The sequence below is a fragment of the Limanda limanda genome, chromosome 16 (genome assembly GCF_963576545.1).
Source record: "Limanda limanda chromosome 16, fLimLim1.1, whole genome shotgun sequence".
Lineage (NCBI taxonomy): Eukaryota > Metazoa > Chordata > Actinopteri > Pleuronectiformes > Pleuronectidae > Limanda > Limanda limanda.
Genome location: NC_083651.1, coordinates 17100197 through 17110998, shown reverse-complemented (window position 1 = coordinate 17110998; position 10802 = coordinate 17100197). Strand labels below are relative to the sequence as shown.

The window sequence follows — 10802 nt, the reverse complement described above, 5'->3', positions numbered from 1 at the left end:
CTTAAACACGAAACTTTACGCACGCGTACATGTGCCTTTTTGAAAAGTGTCTCTGGTGCTTCCCCCCCCCCCGATTGGACGCGGTGGGCTGTGTGGTGTGTGGGGGGGGGGTACCGTGCGTTCCTCCGCTGATTTGTAACCCAGCAACTGTCCCGCTGAATGACCAGTAGAACAAATCCCATTAATGAAAACCATTATTGAATCCGTGGAGCACTGGGCGCAGGAACCCGTGGAGGCAGAGAGTGGCTGTGCAGAGCTCCACCGGGCAGGACAAGTGTTCGATTCCGCTGTGAATCCTGTATATAAAACTCAAAAGTTGTGACCGGAAGCACCGGTTGAGCTCTTCTCTTCTCTGTCTCCAGGTATGGCTTTTTTGGACACGCACAGCAGCAGCTCTCCTCTGCGCAGGCGCACCCTCGCGTCTCCTCCTTCTACCTGAGGGCAGCGCACCTTGATCCAACGAGACGGAAGTTTGGCGAGGAGCAGAAAACATTAGCAGATCCCGGTTCCTTGCGTGTCACTGGCTCCACAGGGAAAGTTCAGCTCGGAGTTCAACCAGGATCTGAGAAGAGGATCTCCGGCCCGAGCAGGATGCGATGAGCCGGATCCTACGGGAACAACTGAGAGGTCTTTCCCAACCTTAACTCTCTGCTCCTGCGCCTCATGGTACGTGGTCGCTTTCTCTGCTGGAACTCACTTCAGAGGAAGGTTTGCTGATTTTATGAGACACTCGTGAACATTTGATTTGTAGATAACAGCAGGTTAGTTCTAGACTCACCAGGAGCTGCTTTTATTATGTTCAAACAGCAAAGGCTTTACACTCCAATGTTTGAACTTTCAGCTGAAGGTGTTTATGTTTATTTAGTGACATGGCACTGCCTGACAGGATCTCAAATGATATGATTCCACGTTGAAGTGTCATTAATCATGTGAATGTGTGTATTTCAGCTGCAGTCCCAAGGCAGCCTGGTCTCCACTGAAGAAGAATGACAGCTCTCCGCAGGGTGCTCCGCAGGAGGTTGCACCCACTCAAACTGGTGGTGGTGGCCCTGGTCTTCGTCACCTTCGTGTTCCTCATACAATGGGAGGTGGGGAGCCAGAACCAGCAAGAGGAGCCCTGGCTGAAGGAGATCGCGGTGAAGCGGGACGCCGTGCTGGGCATAGTGATGGGCGCTGTCAATAACTTCAGGGATGCCATCCCCAAGATGCAGATCCGAGCCCCGGTGCGTCAGCAGGACAGAGGAGACGGCACGTCCTGTCTGGCAGGTCGCTACACCGCTGCCGAGCTCAGGCCGGCCCTGGAGCGGCCTCCTCAGAACCCCCTCTCCCCCGGAGCGGCTGGGAAACCTTTCCACACAGACTCGCTGAGCCCCGAGGAGCAGAAGGAGAAGGAGAGGGGTGAGGAGAAACACTGCTTTAACCTGTACTCCAGTGACCGCATCTCCTTGAGCAGAGACCTGGGAGCAGACACCCGACCACCAGAGTATGTCAGCCTGTACCATCTTCATGCTTTTTTGATAAACCTGTGCAAAATCACTCAAATGAGTCTCTGTGGAAATGTGCGAGAAAGAACAGGAAGATCCAGGTGTGAGTGAGCTTTGTCAACTGAATAATGTTTAATTCATTCTCTCAATGACTTTGATTTTTTAGAAAAGTACCTCATGTAATTGCACCACCTAGTGGGTGTAGATGCATCTCTGCTGCTGTACATGTTGTACTCCAGCTTTGGTATTACTACTCCACAGATTCATGTATTGGCCAAGGATATAACTTCCCACGCTGAAAAAGGCAGAGTAATTCAGAAGGGATGAGGCAAAACCCAGCGTCTAACCCAAACAAGTTCATCATATTTGTTTTTTTTCGCAACTATGGAAAAAACCACAGAGGAGATTATTCTGACTGGGACTTTGTCTTAGCATGCCTGCCCAGTCACTGTGGTCAGTTCAGGAAGGAGCAGGTTTGTGTTTGGCTAATTACGGCAAACCCAAGTACATGTCAGTGTGCAGTCAGGACATGACAAAGACATAAAGACGGCCCATGTCCTGGCTGTCTTAGAAGGGACGAGTAACACAGTCTCCCTGGCTCTGATATGGCAGGTATTTCCAAAGGCTGCCACACATGCAGTGTCACATTTGAAACGGACACCCCACAGGGGAGAGTCTGCCCATGTAATAACTAGAACCATTGTGCCGCTCAGGAGCCGCACCGGACAGTCACATCTTTGTGCTCTTTTTTTTTTTCTTCTCTCCCCCCCCCTCTCTCTCGCTGCAGATGCATTGAGCAGACCTTCAAGCGTTGCCCCCCCCTGCCAACAACCAGTGTGATAATCGTGTTTCACAATGAGGCCTGGAGCACTCTGCTGAGGACAGTGTACAGTGTCCTGCACACCTCCCCGGCCATTCTCCTCAAGGAGATCATCCTGGTGGACGACGCCAGCGTGGACGGTAAAAACTCAATGGGCGCCTTTCAGAACTGCCCCTCGCTCTCTCGCTCTCTCTCTCTTTTCGGCTGGTTTGATTTCACGCTGCGTGCTGGGTGGGCAGCTCTTCGGTGTGCGGCACAAAATGTGCAGAGACGAGCTCCCCGCTCCTTCTTCTGTGGCCCGTGAAGTGGGTTACGGCAGGAAGTGAGGGGCTGCTGGTGAATACTTTCCTAAGAGGAATTAGCGGCGGCTGCACCGAGAAATGAGTCAGAGTTAACTCTTGTTAACAGGTCGGATGGAGGTGGAGAGGAGGAAGGTTTCAGAAAACACAGTCCCTCTGACACTGTCAACTTAATTGTCGGGACACAGATGGTTCCCTTCTGTCCAAAACTTTGGCAATCAATAACTTTCATGGGGCTGTTTTAAAATATGCAACATTTACATTTACTCATATTAAGACACAGTGTATCCCGCTCAGATGACCCAGGACATGGCATTACACATAGTCAGGGACACTAGGACACAGGTATTTAATTCATTTTCAGTACTTTTTCGGATCCAATTCATGTATTTTAATGAAATGAGACACATTTTGGCCCCCCAGATGACCCATGTCATCGTATGACACACTCAGGGACACAGGCATTTAATTCCTTTTCAATACTTTTTTGGATCCAATTCATGTATTTCAATGAAATTATACACAGTGTATCCCGCTCAGATGACCCAGGACATGGCATTACACACACACAGGGACACAGGCATTTGATTCATTTTCATGAAATTTTTTTTTTTTTTCCTCCATGATCCAGGCACTCCGCCTGAAATTTTACCTGCAAACGAGGCTCTATTTCCGGGTAGAACTCAGCCAGTCTCCAGTTGGAGTCTCCAGTGACATTTTTTCACGAAAATCTTACAGATTTCAGGCGGAAATGAAGCCCGAATTGTGCATTGCTGACGGGGCTGTATGTCATAATTGTTCACCTGCCTCTTTTATTTCAAGATTTGCACTTTGAGGCGAAAAGCCTAGAAATGTCCCACGTGGTTAGGTATATCTGCAATACTTGGGGGACACTTGTAGGAGCTTATCATTATAGCCAAAAATAAACTAAGACAGGAGAAACCACACAGTTTTTCCCTCTTCAGACCCCCTCTGAATATATAAATCATAATCCCTCATATCTCAACTTCCTGTCTGACTGATATCCTGTTCTTTCAGATGCGTTGAAGGACGAGCTGGACGAGTATTTGAAGCAGCTGAGCATTGTGAAAGTCGTCCGACAGAGAGAGAGGAAAGGTCTCATCACCGCTCGGCTGCTGGGTGCCGCCGTGGCAACTGGTGACACACTCACCTTCCTGGACGCCCACTGTTAGTCAACAGCCCTGACGTTACTCATACACTACAAAACCTGTTGCATAGTAGCCACACCCTTACCTTCACAACCACAGCCCAACAACCACAATGTGTGTTGTTCTTGGAAGCCGAGGCGGTTGGGTTACATATCTATCTATATATAACTAATTGCTGCTTATTGTCCTCTTTGTGTGTGTTGTAACAGGTGAATGCTTTAACGGGTGGCTGGAGCCTCTGCTGGCAAGGATAGCAGAGAACTACACCGCCGTGGTCAGTCCCGATATAACCACGATCGATCTCAACACCTTTGAGTTTATGAAACCGTCGCCATACGGCCAGAACCACAACCGGGGAAACTTTGACTGGGGCCTGGCGTTTGGTTGGGAGAGTCTTCCAGATCATGAGAAGAAGAGGAGGAAGGATGAAACATACCCCATAAAGTAATCAACAAAACGGCGCACGAATATAGAATGGTAACTTGTTGTATATAATAAAAAAACTTTCAACGATAATTTCTCCACAGGACTCCCACATTTGCTGGCGGACTCTTCTCCATCTCCAAACAGTATTTCTACGATATCGGAAGCTATGATGAAGAAATGGAAATCTGGGGCGGGGAGAATATTGAAATGTCATTTAGGGTAAGACAACACTAAAGCTGCTTTCCGACATGCACCGAACTCCGTATAATCTCCGGACTTTCTCCGGAGTCCAAATAGAGGCTCCAGACTTTTTGCCAGTCTCTTTGTAGAAACTCTGGATAGTGTCCGACTGAGCTCATATATGAGAAAACAGCAGGAGATCCTCCGAAGGATTCACCGCAAGGATGTGGGCGTGTTGATGACGTTTCTAGCACAAAACTGGAAGAAAAAAAAATTCGATGCCATACACATAGAAGACGTTTAGCCAACACTAGTGTTGCTGTGCCGTAAACAAGAGCATGTGATCTACGCAGCAGAATTTAAATGTTACCAACCCCATCCTGAAGGGTCCGGAGATTTCTGTGCTTTTTTCAACACTTCTGAGTGGAGAATCTCCTGCTGTGTTGTTCACGTGTGCAAAGGGCAACAAGTCCTGACCCAATTGTGTGGATATTCTCCAGGGGTTCATGTCTGACCACTGCTTAAACCTTCATTCTGGATCCTTTGTGACCCATTGAATCACTCCAGTGTCCACGGCTCCAGATGTCTCTAAGTGCACGTCATTATACCTCTGTGCTCTCGCTCCCATTAACTTGCAGGTGTGGCAGTGCGGAGGACAGCTGGAGATCATGCCTTGCTCCATCGTGGGTCACGTGTTCCGCACCAAGAGCCCGCACACCTTCCCCAAGGGCACGCAGGTCATCGCTCGCAACCAGGTCCGTCTGGCCGAGGTGTGGATGGACGACTACAAAGAGATCTTCTACCGTCGCAACCGGCAAGCTGCGCAGATAGCGAGAGATGTATGTACTGGTTCTATTGTCCCTGTCAAATCCTGTGTGTGTATCCTACATTAAAATATTCGGTGAAACCTGCTGACGGTGACTGAGCAGCAAGTTGCTCTGCAGCTTTATCTTTCTTTTGTATCTCTAATCATAATGTCAGGTTTTTTCGGACTGTTCCCCCTGGAGACTACTTTAAGTAACTCCAGCTTTAAAGGTCCCATCGTATGCCCATTTTACCGCAGTTGATATGGTTCATTGGGGTCTTGATGAAATAAATATTCACAAGGATCATTTAAAACAGCATCCTTTTTACCCCGTCTAAAGCAGCCCTCCTCAGATTGACCCCCTCACCCCTCCGCCCTCCTTCACGAGATACAAGCGCCCAGATTTTTAGCTATCCATTACCTCTGTAGAAATATGGCTACTGGAGACGAAGATACAATCTTGCAACGGTCCGTGTAGCAAGACTATGACGTGTGTTCTGGTCGTAATCCCATTCGACGCCATCTAGAGTATAGTTTCTGACATAGAGGAACCACAACAAATCGTGGGAGTTGGTTTTTTTCCAGAGTTTTTGGGACGGTCAACATGCTAGATGCCCAAATTAACGTGTAGAACCACTACAAAAGTGGAATTTTCATAATATGTCCCTTTTAAGACTGATTATGACTTGCCTAACATGCAGCTTCGGATTACAATAGTTCTAAATGCACATTTCCGTGGAGATGAAACACATTCTTTGAAACAGAGAGAGAAAGATGAGCCATTAGTGGCTGAGAGCCGTTAAACGACTGAGGGGAGAAAGGGGCCGGATGGAAGTCGACTCTGGTAAATGTCACCCGGCCCTTTTGCGTTTCCCAACATGTGGTCCCATAGGTGCTATAAACCGTCCCCCGAGGGCTGCACCGCACAAAGTGGCCCAGCCCCTCTCCCGCTGGCTTCAAACAGACAGCACTGTCATCTAGAGCTTCAAGGAATCCGCTGTAGCAGATATAACAGCGTGCACTCGTGTGAGCGCCCGCCTCGTCATTATATTAAGAGCTCTCGTTATTCGAGAGCGCCGAGGTGCCAGCGAAGCCTCTTAGATGTGCTGTTACGCTCCAGCTTAAAAGGAGCAGTGATGGAATACCCTTGTTCCCAGTTAATTAGTTGAAGAAAGGAGTCATTAGAGCATGGGAACACAGTCATTGACTTTCCAGAAGTAGAGTATTTAGGCTGATGTGCATTTATTTTTATTTTCTTTTGCATTGATACATGATCGACCACTTCCCTCAGACTAAGCTGTACTTTGCGTTTGATGCTAAATGCTAACTTGCTAAACTAAGATCGTGAGCACGGTAAACATTAAACATTAACATTGTGGACATGTTAGCATGCAGATATTAGCATTTAGCTCCACCACTGTGCTCAGGTGGTCTCACAGAGCTGCTCTGGACTCTGTTACCTCTGCCAGGGAAGTTATATTTTCATCTGCATGAAATGTCTCAGTTATTAAGCACGATTCCAAGAAAACCACAAGAAGGAATACCGCAGAAATGGGCAGAATGATGTGGTATGGGTCAGAGAAAGAGCCAATAAGTTTTGGTGCAGATTCAGGATTTATTTATAAACTTTCTTTAGCATTATGGGATAGGGTGTTACTCACAGATTTCTCAGAGAATAATTCATGGATCAAGATGAAATAAAATCTGATTTAGGGGACTGATATTTATGATTGGTTGCAGGGTCCATTTTCTCAGTGGATGGCAATATTTTATCCACATATATCAGAATAGTGAAAACAAAAAATGTAAGTGTCCAGTGTGTCTGCAGTGTGAGTTGACGAACAATATCCTGGCTGTGATTGGTTTAACAGAAGACATTTGGAGACACCTCCAAACGCGTGGACCTCCGGGCGCGGCTGCAGTGCAACAGCTTCTCCTGGTATTTGAAGAACGTTTATCCGGAGGTCTTCTTGCCTGATCTCAACCCAATTCGCTTTGGCTCTGTAAGAACACCCACACACACACACACAGACACACACACACACACACACACACACACACACACACACACCAAACCCCAAACCCCACCAGCTCTCTCTCTCTCTCTCTCTCTCTCTTTCCAAACCTCAGAGCTCTGTCTAGCCACTGTGGGTTTCCACATAGGATCTCCAGAGGGTTTACTGAGCAGTTCCAATTTGACACCACCGAAAAGCACTCCAGAGACCAAAGTTGTTTGAACAGCTTGTACTGGATGTTGGTTTTTCATTTTGTTTCCTCTCACTGCTTTCCCCCCTTCCCCTTCTCTTTCTCTGTAGGTGAAAAGTGTGGGCAAGGACTCATGTCTGGATGCTGGGGAGAACAATGAGGGTGGGAAAGAGCTGATCATGTACCCATGTCATGGACAAGGAGGGAACCAGGTCAGTTAGAAAACGTGTTTGGCAAAACGTATAAATGGTTTTAATCCCAGTACAGTGATTTATTACTTTTTTTTCCCCCTGTGCCGTAGTATTTTGAGTACTCCACACATCAGGAGATTAGACACAACATTCAGAAGGAGCTGTGTTTGCACGGGGCCAGCGGGGCACTGAAGCTGGAGGACTGCCAGTTAAAAGGCAGGAACACACTTGTAGGAGTGGAGCAAAAATGGGTCCTGAAGGATGTGAGTTGAGCTTTCCTTTTTGCATCTGCACTATTTCAGAAGCCGAGATTGTGATTTATTATTTCAGAAAGTAACAGCGCTTTCTCCTCTCTTCACGTAGAACCAGTTATTCTTCATCCCGGGACTGAACATGTGTCTGAGCGCCCGTCATGAGCATCCTTCTCTCACCACGTGCAACCCCTCAGACAGATACCAGCTCTGGTCCTTTGTCTAAGTGTGCCAACCACCACTTTACAAGTAGCCACTCCATATGCATAAGGCATACTGAGTCCATACGAATACTAAACTATGCAGTTATAATGCAAGTTTTTTTTTTTTTTTTTTAGATCAATGACATTGAGTTTTTAATTTATTTTTATACATAGAAGAACTGAACTGCTGCTGCTGGAGAGTTTGGACTTTGGGAGAAATCCAGTGTTTCTCTGCTGGAAGGAAAAGCATTGAAACAATATGAGCCCCAGACAGACTGTGAACTGAGATTCATAGAGCAATGAAGATTGTAAGATTGATGCTTCACTACTCCGAGTCTTCTCAGCCGTGCAGTATTAGGTAGGTAAGACAACACTGAATATTTTCTCCATGTTCATATTTTCTACATGAACATGAAACTGACACAAAACGCACAGCAGGTCGTGAACATTGTAAAATGGAATGGCGCTCGGTAGAACACATACCTCCACCAAGGCCTCCAATATTAAATTCCACTAGAATTGGCTTTTTTAAAATTTGGATCTGTACCAGATTGCACACACTCATAAATATCAGTCCCTTGAAGATTTCAAGATTTTTTTTTTTAATTCTCTGACAGATGTTTGACAAAAATGTTTTAAAACATCCTATCGCACTAAAGAAAGTAGGGGAACAAATTATTCCTGGATCGGCTCCTTGATCCAGACCTGCATGAAAAGCCAATGGGTTCTTCCCTGACCCACACTCCGTCCCTCCACAGAGCTAGGTGGTAATCCGTCCTGTGGTTTTTGTGTAACCCTGCTAACAAACTAACACAAACAAGAACCTCACCTGCTCGGCGGAGGTAACATGAGGTTCAAGCTGGACTCACGGAAATCTGTTTCGCACCAAAGAGAAGAGGAAGTCTGAAACACACAGCTACGGTGTGCATTGTCCCTTTTATTAAATGTGGTTTTTCTTGTTTTGTTTTTTTATATGGGAAGACTGTTTGGTACCGTCCAGTGCCTTGGATGTAATTTTATTCTGGGTGGAAAGAGTGATTGGGGGATGGTGGTGGAACGGGTGGTTGTATGGTGGGATTCGACTTCTGCAGTGATGTGATGGGAATGGTCTTCACCTCGAGGCCGAAGTCCATTTATTTAATTGAATTATCTCCTGAGGTGAATTTCTAAGCTTCAGAGTTTTAAGTTAAGAAAACGTTTGCCAAAACAAGGAGACGTAAAAAGAGAAATGAGCGATGTTGTGAATTCATGTTTGGATCTGTATGTTTCAGTTGAAAGAAAATGAGTTGACCCTCAAACACGAGATATAGAGTTCGTCCAAACACCCGACTTTGTTTTCATACCAAGTTCAAGTTACTGGAAAAAAAAAGCCTCTGATGAGGTGATGCTTTATAAAGGGCACACAAGCAAGTCGAAGCATTATGATGAATGTTTCTTAAATTCTCTCAATCGTGGCAGTGTTTACTTTTAGTGTTCCAATTTTTACAAATCTGTGTTTTTGAAAGGAAACATTCAAGGTAAAGTGAATGCGCCCAATGAACTTTATTTCCAGATCGAATGCCTCAAACTCGTCCTCTACAGCTCAGCAGAAGTCCACGCATGAATTTCTGGTGCAGGCACTGGTGTTTAGACCGAAGTGGAACAATGTAAATGATTGTGTTTGGTGAGGAACAGGTCAAATATGAGTGTTTTCTTAAACTGGAAACTGGTGTTTTGTAAAGAGTGCCTTGGTATTGAGGTGTTATTTTTTAGCTCAATAAATTCTGTTGGGTAGTATTTGTCTCTTTGGAGTTTAAGATGTTATTTATGATTGTATTGATGTACTTAAAAGCTTAAAACAACCCAGCACCTTTTGCCTAAAATGTCGACCTTATGTATCTAAATATCTGTTCTTTTGATGTATATATTTTTATCAAATCACTCAAGTCATCTGACTCATTCACAATTTAACATGAGAGAAAATACTTAGGAATATTTATTTATTTCAAGTGTATGAGCCGGCCGATAGTCCTCTTCTAGCAGTGCTCTACATCTACCACTGCCTTTAAATCCATTCTTAAAATGTTCTTTGAAATTGTTTAATTTAAATGTTCATAGTTTTATTGTTAATTCTCTTATGAAGAACTTTGTAACACAGTTTATTATTACTCTATGTGGTCTGCAGAGGGCGCTTTACACTAAGAAATTGCTCAACTCATACAAGGTTGTATGGCAGCAACGTCTGTGGGCCTGATCTGAGCTTTAACACAATATTACATCAGCAGCAGTAAGATAAAAAGAGCAATTTTAATTCAACATATTCCAAAATCATGTCAAAAACGGAGCAATTGAAAATGAACTTGTCTTATCTACACTTAGGGGGGGGACAAAAAACAAACACATTGGAAAAAACTTTGTGCAAAACATGTGCATTTCACGGAATATCAGAGATCAGTAAATAAATCAGGCACATAAAGCTGTACAACTCACAACCAGCATGAAACAAATAAAGACTATTACAAGATAGTGAAGCAATTTACTCGATACAGACTTTTAGTAAACCACAATAAATACAACATCTCAATATAGCATTCATAATAAATACTGGAAAATAAAACCAAACACAGGATTTGTCACTGGATGCTGTGTCAGTATCGTGTCTGTAGCCTTCACACTCTTTATGCTCTGGCACGATGAGTCTGTGCTGACGGGCCGTGCTGATGCCACTGACGCATGATCAACAGAGCGTCGGTGCTAAACCCCCGAGATTGTAAACAGTGGGCAGATGTT

General features: G+C 45.2%; 1 protein-coding gene across 1 annotated transcript; it reads left to right on the top strand.

Annotated features, from left to right (window-relative positions):
- The first annotated feature begins 986 nt into the window (after positions 1–986).
- galnt3 (UDP-N-acetyl-alpha-D-galactosamine:polypeptide N-acetylgalactosaminyltransferase 3 (GalNAc-T3)) lies at positions 987–8056 on the top strand. Its single transcript, XM_061088904.1, has 10 exons — positions 987–1483; positions 2272–2444; positions 3642–3791; positions 3982–4216; positions 4300–4417; positions 5017–5217; positions 7055–7186; positions 7499–7600; positions 7690–7842; positions 7943–8056. The coding sequence occupies exons 1-10, from the start codon at positions 987–989 to the stop codon at positions 8054–8056; spliced, it is 1875 nt and encodes a 624-aa protein (XP_060944887.1).
- Positions 8057–10802: the final 2746 nt, after the last annotated feature.

Coding starts and splice junctions, on each gene's coding strand:
- galnt3 (XM_061088904.1), top strand. CDS start 987: ATGACAGCTCTCCGCAGGGTGCTCCGCAGGAGGTTGCACCCACTCAAA. Junction 2,445..3,641: donor GGACGACGCCAGCGTGGACG/GTAAAAACTCAA, acceptor CTGTTCTTTCAG/ATGCGTTGAAGGACGAGCTG. Junction 7,601..7,689: donor ATGGACAAGGAGGGAACCAG/GTCAGTTAGAAA, acceptor CCTGTGCCGTAG/TATTTTGAGTACTCCACACA.